At 40.2% G+C, this 19,731-nt stretch overlaps 1 protein-coding gene across 3 annotated transcripts in view; it reads left to right on the top strand.

The window, feature by feature from the left end:
- unc5cb (unc-5 netrin receptor Cb) overlaps window positions 1-19,731 on the top strand; it is a 121,885-nt gene that overhangs the window by 61,930 nt on the left and 40,224 nt on the right. For all 3 annotated transcript variants that reach the window (XM_072371635.1, XM_072371634.1, XM_072371636.1), the window contains exons 2-4: window positions 2,781-3,011; window positions 12,865-13,008; window positions 17,594-17,697. In XM_072371635.1, coding sequence (XP_072227736.1) covers window positions 2,781-3,011; window positions 12,865-13,008; window positions 17,594-17,697 — 479 coding nt within the window. The remainder of the gene's footprint in view (window positions 1-2,780; window positions 3,012-12,864; window positions 13,009-17,593; window positions 17,698-19,731) is intronic.

The raw sequence follows: 19,731 nt of genomic DNA, 5'->3' as shown, positions 1-19,731 counted from the left end.
GTCTTATATTTGAGGACACAGCTTTGAAGCTCATTTATCTGTGAAATCCTTTGTAGTTGAGTTGTGGAACTGATATAAAATTCAACTAATATTCAATTTTAGGCTTAAAATATTCACTAAAAAGACTTAACAATATGAATTAGAAAGAATTAACCCAATTACAAAGCAAAATTAGATCTGAATAAAAGTGCTGCAAGGATATATTTCATAAAAATTTAAACACTCAATATGGAGGCAATTCTGAAATGTTCTGATTAAAATCAAGCTTAAGATTACAAAAGCTTTGAAAAATCCATACAGCATATCAAACAGTGAAAGCGTACCTTATTAATGTTTCTGTTAAAAGAGTTGGTCCTCTAAAACAGAGAGGAAAAGTATCCCATAATGCATATTTGATTTGTAGAAGTGTGGCAACATGCTTTGCACTTAGGATAACTTTGTGTTTTGAATCCACAAAGATTGCATCAACTTAAAAATGGCAGAATGCAAACTATTCAAATGCAAACGCTTGGTGGCTTTGGGAGCAGGAAACGTATCATATCTCTTTGAGCCTGTTGTTGCTCTTAGGATTCTGTTCAGCGGGGAACGAGGAGGGAGGTGCTGTAATGAAGGGTGTTGTGGTGAGGGTGAGCAGTGTGATCAGTAAGAGTCGGGGTCTTTCATTTTGTCATGTGGTTTCTTTTTTCATTTCTGGGCTGATTTTTCACTGCAGGGCTAGTTCCATTCACTTGAATTTATTATTTCTCGCACTGAGGAAGTTGATGAATTTGAATATCTGTGAGTGAATTTGTGTGCGGCTGCATGCACGCCGGTGCTTGTGTGGGGTGTGAGCATACGAGGCACGCGCCTCTGTTTGTAAGGGAGCCACGCTTTCATGGCTGTTTCAGATCTCGCTGCCTCACAGTTCGATGGAGCCAGGAGGGAGAGAGAGATGGAGAGATAATGGGAATGGAGGGTGAAAGAAGGCTAACACAATCTTTAATGAGTTTCCTTGGCTCTCTTTGCCTGTTTCTGGGTCAGGGTCCCCTTGGCTGAGTATGTGGGTGGACTGAGGACTGTGGAGCATAAAAGAACAGAGTAAGCAAAGGTCTGCTGGAATAGACTTCCACATTATAGAGACATCACCTGCATAAAGATCTAATGGAGGAGAAAGTTTCTGTGATTTTTTTTCCTTGTTAAGACAACAAAAGATGAAAGCTGATCAAAAGATTTGTTTGTTCCAGCACTTCACCACACCCACTCAAACACAAATGATAAAGTAAGCTGTTACACTGATCGGTCAGATATCACTTGAGGGTTAAATTAGATTCCATATTAGCAATCAAACAAAAACAAAAGAAAAAGAGAAACAAGTTTAAATATGCTTTTCTTTTAATGAGAAGCAATTATTCATCCACAAACAAGCATTCAGTAGCATCAAAACAGTGCGTAGACAACCCCTCCTCCCCCTTTACTGGTCATTCCCTGATTGTCTCCTCCTGCACTTTCATTTCCCAGCATTCAACTTCAATCCATGGCAGGTATGGAGGGACAGATAACATTAGAGAAACATCGTTGGGAGATAACTGCTCAGTCGAGACATTATTTAGGGCTCCCAAAGCATTCACGAGGCAGCCTCTGACAGACAACAAGGCTCCAGTGAGTCCAAGCCAGAGTTGCAAATAGATAGAAGGACATGGAAGAATTACTGATGGACTGATAAACTCTTTTGTTATCTGAACAGTGTGCTTTCCTGTTTCTGTTCTCCTGTGCTATGTTTCTGTCTGTCTAGCCAACTCTGTTTCAATGTATCAATCTGAGTCTGTCTGTCTGAGTTACTTTCACCATCTCTCCATGTTTCTCCTTTCTCTCTCTAACCTTCTGTTTCCCACTGTGTCTCTGTCTCTATTACTCTGCCTTCTTTCTTTCACACTTGTGAATAATTGATGTCTACCGGTTCGATGTTAAGAATAGAACAGTTCTGGAGGTGACAAATGGGATGGCGAATAGGCTTCATCCTTCTTTCTTCAAAGAGCTAGAAAGTTAGCCGTGCTCACTTGTGGGCGTGCATGCCCATATGTTTGTGCCACTATGAGCATTTGTTCAAGTTTGCTTGTGTGCACATACACAGAGAGTTGTGTGTATGTGATTTAAGACACGGAGATGAAAGAGAGTTGTAATTACAGGGAAGCGTATCTGTCTACTGCAGAAGTATCCAAGGAATGGCACAAACTGGGCCAAAAGCCTGAGGTCATTAGATCTGCTGCATGTGTGTGTGCATGCATGTGTGTATCTGTGTGAGCTGGTGTTTCTGTGTGTGAGAGAAAGAGTGACAAAGAAAAATAGAAAGCACACAAGACAAAATGTGAGACAAAGCTAGACAGCTTATAACTTTAGTTCCTCAGAGTCAACCTCTGCACCCTGCTTCTCATTATTGGCTTTGACTGGCTTGTTGCTCAGCAGTAGCTGATTGTGGTTTGACCAAGCAAGGGCCAGTTTCTGTAAATCCATGCAGTCTTATTGCCTGAGAGGAATCCCAGAATTTCCTGTGCTCAAAAATACACTTGAGTAAACATTCCAAAATATCAAATGATAGGGATTTCACTGTGTGCTGTGCAAATGGATAATCCCATGCAAAGACTGTGGTTATAATACTGTCCCAATGTCTCTTGCCTGCTTTCCCTTCTCTTCCAACTCATCCTTTCTCTTCCTTTCTGGGGCTTTCTGCCTACTTCTCCGATTCTCCTTTTAACTCTATCCTTCCATGTTCCTACATCTTGACATTGTTTCTCTCTTCACAGTTGACGATGACTTCATTGGTCTTGGTGAGCTGCCGGAAACCTTCCCATCAGACCCCCCGGAGCCGTTGCCCGTGTTTCTGATGGAACCAGAGGAGGCCTACATAGTCAAGAACAAGCCAGTTAACCTGTACTGCAAAGCCACACCTGCAACCCAGATCTACTTCAAGTGCAACAGCGAATGGGTTCACCAGAAGGAGCACACTGTGGAGGAGAGGGTTGACGAGAACTCAGGTCAGTGAAAAGAAATCAGCTGTATACACATTCAAGTTGCAGTTGCAGTTCAGAATACAACATATTGCACAGATTATGTTAAAGAAATGTTTATCTTACCACACCTATATGCAATTACTGACAATGCAAAAACTCTTATTCTGAATTTTTCCATCCTTTTTTTTGTAACAGTATCTACTCCTGATAACAAAAACACCCATTCATGCATATATCCATTAGCTATAAGTGTTTCACCTGGTAAAGAGCTCTGGGGACTATATTCCATTCTCAGATAGAGGTGGAATACACCCTTGACATGCCACGAGTCCAACACAAGACTACCACCTAATTAAGACAATCCCACACATTTATGGCCAATTTAAAACCACTTATTAATCTAACATGCATGCTTTGGTTTGTGGAAGGAAGTCAGAGCCCTTTCGAGAAAACCCATGCTTACACAGGGAGACAAAGCAAACTCAAACTGACCAGCAGGGTCAAACCCCTACGCTTCCACATGGTGTACCTTTGACCCTGCTGTAACAACTTGTTTAGAACCAGCCTTTTTGTTATTTCTACCATTATGCAGACAAGTTATTTGCCCTTTTGAGCTACAGTAGTTTGTTGTCACAGCTGCTAATATTAGTATTGCTAATTTGCTATCTGTGCAGGAGGCGTCTAACCTCTGTTGTCTGAACTTTCACCTCCTGGACAGCAGCACTTACTTTTGCCGGTCATAACATTGTGACCTTAGCATTTAGCACAGAGTTGCACTGATCGGCTGCATCCTGATCAACACTATCTGATCACAATTAGGACATCTTCGATCCACTCGGGAATGATACATAACATTAAACAGGTCCAGGGACCTGCATTTGAACTGGATCTGAAATGAACCTGCAGTCCTTGTGTTTGGCTGAACCCATTAACACATCTACTGTGAGGTATAAGAGTATCATACTTCCTGATTCACCATAGATTTTGTATGTCATCATAAATTATGTTGCAAATTAGTAGCATAGATATATTTTGTAGGATGCTGGACAGGTAAAAACAAGATGTCTGTACAAACAAAATTCTTGGGGTATTATACAGTATATCGCATTGGATAGTTTATTTTAAACAAGTTTCATCCTCAATCCGTCTAGCATGTCCTACATTGAGGTAGATAAAAAAACTTCCCGATGGCAAAGCGCTGGGGTTGGCAAGATTCGCCCTGAGATGCTTAAGGCTCTGGACATGATGGGGCTGTCTTGGCCGACAGTGTGGTTTTCGCCTAGGTCGTGGGACAGTGGACCAGATCTTTACCCTTGCAGAGTTACTGGGGGGGTCATGGGAGTTTGACCATCCAGTCTACATGTGTTTTGTAGACTTAGAAAAGGCTTACAACTGTTCCTCGAAGGATGCTGTGGGGCGTGCTGAGGTAGGGGTTCTGGAGCCGATTTTATGTGGTAACCTGTCCCTGTATAACCAAAGAAAGAGCTGTGTCTGAATTCTTGGCACTAAGTTGAACTTGTTTACAGTGCATCTTGAACTCTGCCAGAGCTACCCCCTTGTGTTTGTGATTTTCATGGACAGGATCTCAAGGCATAGTCGAGGACAGTAGAGCGTTTGGGAACTTCAGGGTTGTTGCTCTGCTTTTTGCGGATTATGTTTATGTTGGCTTCTTCAAGCCGAGACTCCAAGGCTCCAAACCTTCAGCGTGCACTGGAGTGGTTCGCAGCTGAGTGTGAAGTGGCCGGGATGAAAGTCAGCCCCTCCAAATCCGAGGCCATGGTTCTCAACCGGAAAAAGGTGGAATGTATGAGTCCCTGCCTCAGGTCGAGGAGTTTCAGTATATGGGTATCTTGTTTACGAGTAATGGCAGATCAGAATGAGAAATGGACTGACAGATTTAGGCTTCGTCGGCAGTAATGAGGGCTTTGCTTCGGTCTATTAAGGTAAAGAGGGAGCTGAGCCGGAAGGCGAACCTTTCAATTTACTGGTCCATCTTTGTTTCAACTCTCATCTTTGGTCATAAGATCTGGGTAGTGACCGAAAGAATGAGATCACGGATACAAGCAGCTGAAATGGGTTTCCTTCAGAAGGTGGCTTGGCTCAGCCTTAGAAATAGGGTGAGGAGCTTGGCCATCCATAGGGAACTTGGATTAGAGCCGCTGCTCCTCCGCATCGAAGGGAGTCAGTTGAGGTGGTTTGGGCATCTGTTTAGGATGCCTCCTGGTCATCTCCCTTTGGAGGTATTCCGGGCATGTCCTACTGGGAGGAGACCCTGGGTCAGACCCAGGACTTGCTGGAGGGATTATATGTCCCTTCTGGCCTGGGAATGCCTCGGGATCCCCTTGGAGGAGCAAGAGAGTGTAGCTGGGGACAAGGATGTCTGAGTTTCTCTCCTGGACCTGTTGCCTCCGCGACCCGACCTTGGAATGAAAATATAACAGTGAGTGGATGAAAATGGATGGATGGCAGTTTCATCAGCCTATCTACAGAAAAGTCTTGATAAACAGTGTCCTAATGAGGACAGGAAAGTGGCATATTAGTGCCCCCATTACTTTGATGTGTGTGTTACTCTAAGGTGAAACATGTAATTGTTTGTAGGCATCTGAAGCAAAGAAAGCTAGTGAAGCTCCAGCAGAGTTGTTTTTTGCAGAACTCAGCCCCCGAAGGCACCAAAGCCATTACACATAACAGCCCAGCACTGATTGGCTACATTCAGCTGCTGTATTGGAAATTGAGTTCTTTCTGTCGCCCACAGGTACCAATCACATTGCATTTACCCTTTTTATTCCGCTGTTTTGCCCTACAACTCTGCAGGCTCACAGAGAAACACACTGACAGCTGCTCCTTTTCTTAAATGTGAAAGTTTAGGCTCATAAGCGCACTCATACACACACTTTAAGGATCAGCAAGTATGTCAGATATGTAATAAAGATGTACGTCTCAAGTGCTGTTAGCATTGACCTATATGACAAAACACTGTATTAAAGACAACAGCCAGCAGATCTACAGTAAGAGTGTTGCAGCACTGGTACAAGATACAGAAGCAGAAACACAGATTTGTGCAGCAGGCACAAATTTAAAATGAACATTGAGGAAAGAAATCCTTTCATTTTGGTCCACTGTGTTTTGGGAGAGAATATACAAATCCAAACATGTGTTTCACAGTTTTGGATATGACAGAAAAGAGTGAGAAGGTAGCAGTGGCTCTTAGCCTTTGTGTCAGAAGGTTTTGTGCTAAAAGCATCAACAAGGAAAACAACCCACACATCATACAAGCACCCACTCTACATAGCCATATCCACAGGCTATTTACTGCACAGATATTCATTCATTTATGCTCTTGCAACGCACACAGAACACACACAACACCACTAGAATTCAGTGGATGTGTGTAGTTGCTCTCAACCCATTCCATTGCTCTCTGATTTCCCCAGATTGATAGAAAAAAAAAACACCGATAGAAACTGGCCAGCCTGGTCAATACCACTAATAATGTAGCCTAAGGAAATTGGATCTCTCCCTTCCTTGATTTTCTCCTCCTCTCTTGTCGTCTTTCTCTGTCTTGCTGATATGTTGGGGAGAACTCACAAGTCTATGCAAACAACACAAAATGAGATTCTGAGATTAAGAGGGCAAGAGACTGAGGACAGAACTGCAGGTGTTCATTTCAGCTTCGAACTGTATCCAGTGTGTGTTTATCCAGATGTTACACTCTCATATGCAAACTAAGTGTAGTACAGTGCAAACATTTTCAACACACAGTTTTTAGATTATTATTCATATCAGACCATTAGGCTAACATTTGACAGGTCTTGAATTAATTCTACAGCATAATAACGATACATAGCCAGAATCACACACAAAACATCCAAAGTCTTGAAAAGATTGGAGACCTTAGTGCTGTTTACCAGACACGACTTCGTGCCATATCAGTGAGTGCTTTCTATTGGCATGGCAGTGTTGTGGAATCAGTTGAGTCACAAATCTCTTGGCATTTAGAGCAATGAGCTCTATCTTGTGAGCTGCCCTTCACTCATGTTGATTCGGTTCTGTGATTACATCCTCTGCTCACTCAGAGGCGCATCAGCTTCGACCCCCATTTCTGCATCTGTGCCTTATTAACTGAACATACAGGCACAACAGTGGTGCAGCAGCCTAAATCAACAGGTGAACTATGGCAAGGTCTCAAAAATACTTTGAGCAACATAACTAACACAAGTAGCTTCACTCTCAATGAGCACTTTAATTTTAGTGTCTCATGCTATGTGAAATGTTGCAGAGATGCTTATGTGTGAGCACAGCATGTGCTTGCCACCTGAAATAGTGCAGTGGTCGTATAAGGATGGAGCACTTGGACTGTGTCTCTCCAAGAACACATGTCAAAGTGTCCTTGGGCAAGACATTAACCCAATGTTTTCTCTGATACTTTTGTTGTCATCTGGGTTTGTAGATAAAATGGAAAATAGCACTGCTTAGTTTGTAACTAAGAAAAGCTTTGTGTTTGTAAATGGATGAATGTGGCTTGTAGTATAAAAGTGGATTGAGTGGTCAACAAGAGTAGAAATGTGCTTTATACGGTGGCTGGCAACAGTATTCATGCACAAAATTCTAAGAAATTATAAACTTAAAAGTGGTGAGTGCATATATATATATATATATTCACTCCCTATGAAACCACCAAATAAGATCTGTTAAGATAAGTTGTTAAATAAGGTCCACCTGTGTGCAATGCAACTGTCACATGATGTCAATATATATACACTTGTTGTGCAAGGCCTGCAACACCACTAATCAAGAGGAACCAACAAGTAAGCTACACCTGGACGAGCAAGGAGCTCCCCACACTCCTCAGGGACAAAGTTGTGGAAAAGTACAAATCAGGGCTGGGTTATATAAAAAAAATTAAAAACTTTTAAAATCCCATTGAGCATTGAATCCATCATCACAAAATGGAACAATATGGCACCACACCAAACTGGCTTAGAGAGGCAGACATTAATCAGAGAGGCAAAAAGGAGACAAAAGGCAATCTTGCATCTTGTTTAAGCATCATGCTCCGACATAATGGGTGACAGGTCAGAATTGAGGGAATGATGTACGGTGCTAAATACATGGAAATACTTCAGGAACCTGTTCTAGTTTTCCACAGATTTGAGACTTGAACAAAGGCTCCCCTCCCAGAAGGTCAACGACCCTCAATCCTCCTGACTCTGACACTGCTGTACACCAGAAGAACCCATCCAACTTGAAGGAGCTAGACAGTTTTACTTTGAAGAATAGGCAAAAATCCCAGTGGCCAGATGTGGCAAGGTCATAAAGGCAATTGCTGCAAAATATGGCCCAACAAAGTATTGGCTTTTGGGGGGATTAATAGTTATGTACGCTCAAGTTTTCTGTTCAATTTTTCTTGATTGCTTTCATAATAACAAATATTTTCCATCTTCAAGGTTGTTGTCATGTTTTGTAAATCAAATGATAAAAAAAAAAACAGATATTAATTTTAATTCCAGGTTGTTAAGCGGAAAGGAATTTTTTTTCTTTTCAAATGGCCTTCACATTTCTGATTTATATTTAGATTCCCCCCTGCTCTCATCTGAATACTGTAGCATTTACCCCTAGCATTGAGGGTAGGTTATGATCTCTTTTGAGAAAAACGAGCACTGATCTTCGCAAATGAGTGGCAACTTAATGATGTGGAGTTATAATAATATCCATCAGAGACAGCTTTTCACTTCCTCTGAGAAATGAGTTAGAAGATCAAACAGAAGTCCTCTTCATTTGGACAAATAATTACAGCACGTACTCCGCCCTCCTCCTGCTTGTCTTCAATGACCAATACCTCCTCGTCTTTCTGACTGGTCACATCAATAATGCTAGTCAGGGGTAGCGTCAGAAGCTAGGCTAGCTCAAATTAATAACTGCATTAATAATGAATCATTTTAAATTAAGCACCCTGCGTCAGCCATCTATGAATGGGACATACTGTTCAGTAATTTCACGGGCTAATGGCCACAGTGACTGGTAAGAAGTATAGCCCCTAATCATTAGCTCTGACATTGTTAACTCTCACTTCACCACTTCCAATTGCAAACTGTACAGTCTGTTCTGTTGCGCTGTCATCATTGTACTGGTGTACAGCATAAGAGCTGCTAGCTGAGCAAACATATGAAGTCACGGGATGAGGCCAGCAGCTGGCTGTATTCAGAGTTCTGCCCTTCTGGCAAAATGATCCCTGTAATTGTTTGAAGTGCAACACATCAGGAAAAGTTTTATTCAGATTTAGTAAAAACCATACATGAAGTCATGCATTTCTACTCGATTTTAAGGTATTTTTTAGGCTTTATTCCTATGGGCATTCAATTGATAATTTTAATAATAATAATGATCATTTTAAACTAACTTAAAACACTAACAAAAGAAAATGACTGATTCTGAGAATTTTGAGAAGTTACTTATTGTTACCATTGCCTGATTTCCCCATTGCTCCTCCCTTTGCGATGCACCCTGAACATCACATCCATCCCTGAAATGGTCAAACTAACAAAACTCACTCTTAGGCAAACCCATTGGCATACAGTACTCACTCCCTTGTGCTACTGTAGCACATGCATGTGGAAAAACACATACTGTATTTAGCAGAGGCAAATGGTGACACAACAGACGTGGCAGCTCTTCTGCCTGTCGGCACACTGTGTAAATTTTACATGAGGGCTAAGCTGGTGTGTGGGATGTCTCTGTGCCTGGTGTGTGTGCCAGAACAAGAAGGCTGTGTTAATGCACTGAACCTGAAATAAAATGGCATGTTCATGTTTTAACCATTCATTCTCACTGCATTTTCCATTCAGCCAGAATTTCTGGCACCTACAATAAAAACCTTATACTGTAATGTACTGTAAAGCCTGACTCTTTGCTCAGTCATTCATAGGAGGAGTGCAGTGGTAATGGTGATATTGTATGTACTCTTCAGACACTGTCAATATGACATAGACAGAAATTGTTTTGTCTGTGCTTGCAATTATTTATTAAAATATTTTCTATCTTGTAGTGTTAATTCATAAGCAGCAGCTATAAGCTGCTATATGTTTTTGATACAGTGTAATTTCTGTTATATTAATGTAAAGATAGAGAATGAAACTAAAATAAAATAAACTAAAATAACTTTTTTATTATTTAAGAATCTTGGAGCCCTGTGGCTACAGCATGCACCACATAACTGAATCATCTACAGTATTAGTCAATCTGGGAACTTGTAAAGCAGTATAAACTAGTTTGATTCACTTTTATTTGCAAATTTAGATTATCAACTGAGGCTTACAATGTGTCCCAAATTAGTCTATCTTGTCTGTAGTTCATTTAGCAGGGACTCACTCAGTAATGAATTAGATTGCAGGAAAAGATTAAATTACTGACTGAACGCACATTGGAACACAGATGAGTCAATGATCTATGACACCATTTTAAGGCAGTGCGTGATAATGATATCACAAAGACACATGGCATTTGGCATTTCCAAGGTAAGCTCAGCTAAAAATAAATGACTAACATGAGGAGTAACGGAACAAATACGAATATGCACTTTGTATCACAAATAAATGTTTGATTAGTGTATCAGGGGGGGCATTTTTACAGAAGCAAAACAGCACAGCTACAGAACATGGAGAAAAGAAAACAAGACTGAAAATGGGTGAGTATGAAATTATATTAACTGAAAATGCTGGCCCCAGGGCACACCTTCAGTATGTCAAACTTACCTTATTCTATTTGCTTTATCCTCTTCCCAAACATATTGAGAATACTATTTTTTTTGTGAAATTAGTCATTTTTAATTAAAAGCTTCCCATCACTGTCCTATCTAAGAATTGGATAAATGAGAACAAAGCATAGAAGACGAATAAAGGAAGATGTACTTTAGTTGGCTGGCTCACTATGAATACAGTATGAGCAGGAAGGCTAAAGGAAACGTGCTTGTTAAAATAGCTGTCTTTGGATGAGCTCTGTCAAAAACAGTTTTTACCTTTTGATAACTTAGTCTTTAATCATAAATTCCACAACCATCCACTGCTTGAATGTGCTCATCAACCTTTTTAATGTCTGTTTCATCAAAAGACATCAGCTTCACCATTCTTTTTGAAATAGCAGGAAAGGCTGCGCAGGGAGGCTGTGAGGTCGGAGTCTTGGAGAAAACATAAAACATTTTGATGCATCTTTGGCATTGAGTAAAAATATGTCAGACATGTAGCAGCAATAATAAGAACACTTTTTTTTTTTACACACTCAGTTGGTCAATGTTATAAGTTGGACACAAGTGTCCAGTCTCCCTCCAAGTGCATCACAAATGACTGCTTTGTGAGGACACCTTGGATTAAGACTGTGACACACCAGGTACTATCTTTTGACTTGTTTCAAGGTGCAGTGTTATTTTTGCAAAGGAGTATATCTGAGCCTGCAGGACTTACGAGGAAGGCGACGATATGTCTCAGCAGTAGTCTGGTTCAAGACTCGAGCCTAGTTCAACTGAAATCCAAACAAATTAATATCTCTCTCCTGCCTTGTCCCATGATTATAAGGCATTGCTTTTTGCTGCCATCCAATATTGTCAAATTGGACACATCCCAGCACTGATGCCAAACACACCTTGTGCATATGTCCAAGATACTACCGGCTTTCAAAAAAGACATGATGACATAACAAGATAACAACTTGGTCACCATTGAATTGGATTTGCTACAACTGTAACAAACCCTCAGTGTTCTCATTTGTTCAGCTAAGAACTTTCTGCAGAGTAAATGATCACCAAAACTGGAGGATTCTTTCTTTTTTCCTTTCTTTTAACTGAATGCTGTGATTTCCAGTGGTGTGTTAAACAGGATCTCTATTTTGGTATACTTTCAACATTGTGGTTATGGCAGAGGCTGGTGGTGGTGTAATGTTGCAAGGAACATTCCCTAAGCACACAAAAGACCTCTTAGAAAGAACTGGGAATGATTTGAATGTCAAAGTTCACGCTCACATCACTGCTGACCAGGTACATGAGCATGACAGTTCCAGGAAAAATCGAGTTTTTTTTTTCCAATAGGCAGCTCAACTCCCATATCTAAACCTAATACAGCAGCACTTTTAGGGAAGGAGACGCCATATTTACCTTGTGAATATTCTTTTTTTTTTTTTAAAAACCGCAGTGCTGACTGGAGCAGCTGAATTGCAACTCTTGCCCATGTTACGCTCAGATACTATTATTGATTAAAGGTCTCATTTTCTGCAGAAGTCAATTTGTCTCTATGTTGTTGATATGTCTTCTATTTAGCAATTAATTCACCAATATACAATTTAGTCTAAGAAATTATGAATTGCAAGCTAAAATAAGTATGCTATTTTCTGGAAATCATCTTTTTTTTTATCGCGAATGTTCTTCTGCTGAATAATGCATATAAGTACATAATTCGTACACTCTCACACAAAAAAATATACTGACAAGCACTGGCATACACACACATCATAATCTTCTCGAGAGTGGCAGCTGTGGGTTGAGGCATTTGTTCTGGGGAAGATTTGTTTGTTTGGATACTGGCACCCAAATGAGCAGTAATCACAGGAGTTAGCAAATAGGATTGTGCTAGCCATGATGCTGAGAATCCTTCCTCACAGGGCTCAAACCTAAACAGCTCAGTGTTTAGGCTTTAGAAGGCCAGACTGTTGCACAGTTTTTGGGGGTTAGTGTGGTTGATGTGAATCGATTTTTTTAATCTTATTTTTTATTTTTATTTTTCATTTTTCATATGTTATTCATCTGTTGATATGTACTCTAGACCATTTAGTTCTTCTCTTTAATGTTAATTTTTCCTCAAAATGTTCTATTTCTCTCTGCCCATTCCCACAGGCCTGGTGGTGAGAGAGGCCAGCATAGAGATCACTCGACAACAGGTGGAGGAGTTGTTTGGGCCTGAGGACTTCTGGTGTCAGTGTGTGGCCTGGAGTTCCGCTGGGACCACCAAGAGCCGCAAAGCCCATGTCCGCATCGCCTGTAAGCTGTCCCCTTTCCTATTTTTTGCTATCTTCAAAACTTTATTCAGTTGTTATCTCCTCCCTCATCTTTGTATCCATCTGTAAACACAAGCTCTCGGCTGCCAAGAAAACACATCTCACAGACCAACTTCATCACAGTTTTCAGAGATAGAAGTGAAAAGAAGCTATTCTTAACATGAGACTCAAGTGTCCATTTGAACTTGAGTTGGTAGAAATTCTGTGTGAACTGGTTTCCAAAGGCATTGTAAAAACCTGGGGAAGAAGCACATAGAAGAGGGAGAGCTCAAGCAGTATTTATACACAGTAAAGAAGCTGTATATTGCACGTTTATGCCATTGTTCCCTTTCTTTTTTTACTGCATGGCCCTCTTTTGTTTTCTTTGCTTGTATGTCCTCCTCGCTAAAAAAGCACAACCCCAATTGTTTCCAAGTAATAAGAAACATTCTTTGCAGGCTCTGAAGTTTGAGCTCATTTTAAACTGTTTCCCTGAAGGATGTTCCAATGAGAATCTGAAAAGCAATGAAACCCCAGAAGACTTGATGCAGAAGCCGGAGTTTTTTAAGTGTAGTTGAGACATCAAGGCAAGATTTTTGCAACACAACACACATTGCGCAACGAAAATGCTTACGCATCGTTGTTTGAATATTGCCTAAAGGGACTTCTTTTGTAGTAGTGCCTAGATTATTGCACTTCCTAACACCTGTCAGTCATTTCAAGACGCTGTGACAGACATGTCTTGCCCGGCTTGCTCTTTCTTTTCTCTTTTTGGCAAACAGGATAAAGGCAAAACCAATTTGCATAATATATTGTAGTCAAATATACTGTTAACGCTGCTGGAAAGAAATATCACTTTGGCTGAGTGTTTGGCTGGGAACTCAATGCCACTGTCAGAATGATTTTATCTGCACTATGCAGTGCAGCAGATGGCACAGTAAAGAGTCACCTAAATCACTCAGTTTAAACACAATTAGCAATCATATACCTGTCTCTCTCAATTTTTATCTTATCTAATTCTTTTCTCAATTTCTTTATCTTTATATAACTGCTATGTAACTCCCTGTCCTGCTGTTTTCTCCTATTTTCTTCACAGTTTCTCTGAATGTAGTATATTCCCTTTATTTCAAACACCAGTAGCTCCTCTTATTACCATTTCTATTATACTTGCCTGGTGAATCAGAATCACGCCTCTCAGTCTCCCACCGAGCCCGCTCCCGCTGCTCCACCTCCTATAATCACCCGTGATGAGCGGCCTGCCAGCACTAACCTATCCCTCAAATCACAGTGGACCCTTCTTCCCCTCCCATTAGCTTCTGCTGAATGGATTAGCTCCTCTACTGGGCTTTCTCTCCAGGCAGCTTCTTGTCAGAGCCAGACTCTATCCCGTTAGGCTAATGGAAACTGGAGTTGTTTTCCTCTCCTTTCCCATCATCTAAACATATACAGTTTAATCAAATGGTGAGTCACAGCTGAGCTGGCAAGCTTAGAGGATGCAGTGTTGAGGAAAGAACTTTCACACTTTCAAAAAGGCTGGTCCAGAGAAAAGTAATTCAAGAGTGTGTTGGGAGGAAAAAAGAACAAGTAAAATCACTTTTCCTTCATGTGACCTCCATAAAACTGTTTTAATTGGCCTCTACTTTTGGGATGCAGTGATTGCTTACCAAAGCAAGGCGATAAAAGTGAGAGAACTGAAGTTAAATGTATTTAACAGAAATGCTTTTTAAAAACCTGGAGGAGGGTAATTGTTGCTGAGAAATCTGGAAATTGATTTTCTTGTCTGTGGCCTAATTTTATACCATAGGTAAAACCTCAGCTGTGTTACAAGTGACTTCACTAATGATTTTAAGTCAGGAGCCACCCGTGTTCGCTGTCATTCCTAATCTCAGTTTGCACCAATAGCTAATGATTTCTAAGCAAGGAAGAAACAATTTCTGAAGTGTGAGGCTGGTGTAATTTAGCATGACAAGTGGCCAAACACATCCACTCAAGGTAATGGTAGTCATATGTGTATCCTTCTGTGGGCCTGCGAGGTTTGAAGTGTTTGTGTGCTGAGGAGAGAAAGATGTGACTCCCACAGGAATGTCGACTCAGCTGGTCCCACACCCTTCAGTGTACCACAGTGCTGTTCAGGGTTATGAGGAGTGAGGAAAGGAGAAACTCTAAAGGGGAGGAATCATTTTAAACCCACATCCAAGAAAAATACATAGAGCAAAATAGTCCCTGGCATGCTGCTTACTTTCTTATTACTGTCTCATAAAGTAATTCAAATCATGATGAATAAATAACATATATGTAAGTATATTTCGCATTAATTCATTATCAAAGGCTTTTTTCTTTCTGTACATTTATGATGAGTGTAATTCAGAGTGAGTTTTGTCCTTTGCTTTAATGCATTGTTCTGGTGTTTTTGTGAAACTAACAATTCTGGAGTAGTATTAAAAAAGAATGAAAGGAAGTAACAGAAACTAAACCATTTTTCAGACTAAAGCATTCCTCGGGCCTTATTCCCACTAAGCTCCTGCCAGGTTTTATGGTTGACTCTAAACCACTATGTGGCATGCTGAATTACTGCACGCTGAGCAGTCATGTCAGTACCCATGAAGACTTGCATATTGTATAATACCTTTATGGTGAGAAATCAGATTTAATTTATTAGATCTCACTGTGGAGCGTATGCCGTAAATTAAAATGTATCACAGCATATGAGAATGTGCAACTGAACTGCCTCCTAGCCTGTCATGCTGTGTCTGCATCTTCTGTCGTCTTCTGAAGGCAGTTTGAGTGAGGATGCATCTCATCAAATCGGCAGTACAGTCTTTGACCTCTTATTTTTCTTTTTTTTTCCTTCCCTTTCCTTGTCGTCTTTGAAAAAATAAACAGTTTTGTGTGTCCTTGGATCAAATTCCATAAACCTCTATCAAAGAATCTGTGCCTCTAGTCATTCTATGTTTATTATTTCATGCAGAAATTGCTTTCAATTCAACAATCACCCTTTTTAGCTTTTATAATACACAAAAAGTTGTGGAATTATTGCATATCTCCCTGAAGACATGCATACGCTCCACTTCAACTGGAACAAGGGAAAGAGCTCTCACTGAATGTCTTATTTTTTGTCATTTCCCCAAACAACAAAAATTTCTTCACTTCAAAATGACTCTAAGTACTCTTTAGCGCTTGGGGTCTAGTGTGGTTATGTATTTTTGAGACAACAAGATGTATTTTCTTTCTTCGAAGGATGTGAAATTCGTTTTTGATGTGAGAGACTGAACAGCTAAAAACATCTGTATTTCCGTTTTTATGTCTCTTAATCAAATTGTTACTGAACAAAACAAGAGCAAACGGATGATGACAGTTCAAATGTCTCAAACTGTTTTTATAGATATCTCGTTATTGCAGGTGATTGCGTTCATTCTCTACCCATTCATTTGCAAGCTTCCCAAACAGTAAAGAGCGTTTCCTAACCATTATAGATGCGTATTAATTCTATTACACACTGTGCCCCAGAGTCTTTGGAGTCTTAAGAGGTTTTTGTGCAGTTTGTGTCGACATCTGAAATGGAAATTCTATCACCACTCATTTTCTGGTGTTTTAAGTTTGTAATATACTCATACCATAAACGTCCTCTTTTAGAGCTATCTGAAATGATAAGTATTTTCTTAATGTCAGCAAACAATATCAAAAGCAAGCAATTTCTGTTTTTATGGTATTCTGAGAGGAGGAACACTCATATCCTCAACAGAATGATCATGGATAAAGTATGTTGTATTTACAAAAGAGAATGATGAACCTCTTTGTTTTCAAAAGGTCTATAGGTTTGACATTCCCTTTGTACCATATATACAGTAGGTGTCTTGTAGTTACATTTGAAAAAACAATCAAACTTGGTTCAGATGAATTGTATGGAAATCAAGTGTATTTATTCAGCACTACAGTGAATGTGTCTCTTAAGAATCTCAATCAATGGTGTTTTCACAGACTGATTGTAGATTAGAAGCTTCTGGCTCCAGAGTTGCAAAGTAGTGCAGTAACTCTCCATTATTTCTCTTCTCTTCTCCTTTCCTGTTATGTGTGCGATGCCCACAGCTCGTGTGTCACAGTCCTTGCAAAATGATTTACTTTTACAGCGTAAAATCCTTGTGTAACACAGCGTCCTCAGTAATCCTGGCCTGTCAGCTCCATTATGCCTTCCCTGCATTACTCCATCAGTGCTCTCACACCACAAAAATGTTGTTTTTACGCTAAAGGGCAATTGATTTCTGTCACTGTTTTCCAGTTTCATCTTCTTCAAGATATCTGCAAGTTAAATATCAAGGAATGATGAATCAAATTGAATTTCTCTGTTACTTTATTTTATATAATATTATATTCTATTTGATATTCTATATTGCTTAAGCATGCAGGCAGATGTTATTGATGATTAACATGCCATTTCTTTCTATGATATTTTCCTAGTATAATGTTATTGATTGACTCAACATTTAACGTTAACCATACCTAAAAATGGGTCATAATGTCTAGCTTTCAATTTGATATACTGTAACATAGCTTCACTCTGATGCATGTGGCCATTTTTTGGTTCCCTGCAGATCTGAGGAAGACATTCGACCAGGAGCCTCTTGGGAAGGAAGTGTCACTTGAACAGGAAGTATTGCTGCAGTGTCGCCCACCCGAAGGCATCCCGGCAGCTGAGGTAAGATTTTACAACATTTTACTTAGCTCCAGCTCTTCGTTTGTTTGAATGATTTGAATATTTGTTTGGAAAGATACCTCCTGATGTAGACATGTCAGCCAGAGGAATGCAGGCAGTTGTGGTTGGCCATACTACGCCCTGCTAAAAGCGCTTAACTCAAATCCAGTTAACTGGCTTCTCTGAAAAAAGACACTGAATAAATCAGACTCAGTACGGTGTACAGATAAGTTTCTCATTGCTGTCTGCACCGTTAAAGTGCTTTGGGTATTTCCAGAACATCAGCCAGTGAGCAGTTTAAAAGACAGAAATTGTAATTATCAGCTGAGGGGATTAAACGTTAATAAGTGTCACTTTGCAACCCTTGCTTGGCCAATATCTCCTCTCTGCTCTACTTCCTTTCTTACTACCATACACTGGAACACTGTAAAGAGTTGCGTCCGAAAAGCCTTAATTGAGATTGCAGGAATATAAATAAAGGATGACGTGTGGTTTTATAGGTTGGAGGGTGTTTTTTGAGGACGGTCTGTAGGTACTGAACTCTGTAAAGTCTTATGATTGACCTGGAAAAGCTGAGGAAAGTGAGCGTAACTGTACAGCAGTTATCCCTGCCGAAAGTGCTGACAAGTTAAATGGACAAAAGTGTTGGAATGGCTCTCCTTGTACAATCCAGGCTTCATTCTGGTCTTTAAGACCATATAAAGGTGGCGTTTATGAACCCTATCTGAGGTCGCTGTCAATGCTGGATTGGCTTAGGGCAGTATTTGAAGTGTCATCTGGTGTTCATACTGCATTAAGGAATTGGAGAGGCAAAACTGCTTCAATTGTATTATGACTAAAAAAGTTGTTGTTTTCTCTTTACTTTTGTGACTTAAGACTTTTTTAAACTTTTTTTTTTAACAAATCTTACCTCACAGCTGCTTAAAAAGTTCCATTTTCCAATTTCCCCCTTTTTTTTCTCAACTCAAAGTCAGCTGCTAAACTGAATGCTGCCTTTTCATCTGTTTGTCAGGCTCTTTTCTCACACAAGCTAGGCAGAGGAAAAGTCTTGGAAAAAAGCTTATGGGCTAAGACTGCGGTTACATGTGAATTTACAGAAATATGTAGCAGCCGCTGTGAAGGAAAGATCTGTCATATTTCACTAGTTCAAGACACAGAAAATATAGAGAGGATGAGAGAGGCTGAAGACAGAAGGAGGAGAGCTGTTATGGTTTGTCAGGGTTTGATTCAGTGGGTTCTTGTCAGGCCTCCAGTGTACTGTCTGTTCACTCTGTGGTTCCTTTACAGGCCTTTGCCCAGTTTGTGAGAGACTGAAAGGATGACAAGCTGTGGCTTAGTTATAAAACCCATACTTTAACAGCCCTTTTGTTTAATCATGTGGACTGTAAATAAGAGCCATTGCTCTGCATGAAAAAGACAAACAGGATGTTCAAATGTGCTGACTGCATTGTTCCACAGTTGTACTCCACATGTTGAAGCATCAGCGAGGACATTAACTTTCCTCTATGCGGAAGCATGCATGAGCGCAAAAAACTCAGTTGAAAGACCTACCATCCACTCTATGATTGTGGTTGACCCGCCGGCAGAAATAGATTTCTCACTGATGGACTGCAAAGAAGAATCAACCTCTCGGTTTACTTCTTTTCAAACTAGGGTAAAAGATTTTTAGGATGAAAACCAGACATCTTATCCCGCATGTATATCACGGCCATCACAGCTGTCCAAGCTCTCACATATTACAAAGTGTGAGGATGTAACACCATCCTTTCCTGACGTTGTTGCTGGTACTGAAATAACATTGTACTCATAAAATAGCAGCTGCCATTATGATAGTTAAATGGTTGCAAGCACAGACAGCTTTTGAGACGTCCGTGCTTTCAGAAAGGCATTCTGTTGAGGTTAGCTGAAATACCAACATATTTTACACCCATTTACAAAACCGAAAAGCCCACATTCTGAATCAAAGTCAGTCAGTTATAATTAGCTTTGATCTCTGATTACAAAAAAGTGCTGTGCTGTTTGATGTGAGCCAGTATT

The sequence above is a fragment of the Leuresthes tenuis genome, unplaced genomic scaffold (genome assembly GCF_036924035.1).
Source record: "Leuresthes tenuis unplaced genomic scaffold, fLeuTen1.0.hap1 SCAF_19, whole genome shotgun sequence".
Lineage (NCBI taxonomy): Eukaryota > Metazoa > Chordata > Actinopteri > Atheriniformes > Atherinopsidae > Leuresthes > Leuresthes tenuis.
This window is presented reverse-complemented; position numbering and strand designations above follow the sequence as displayed.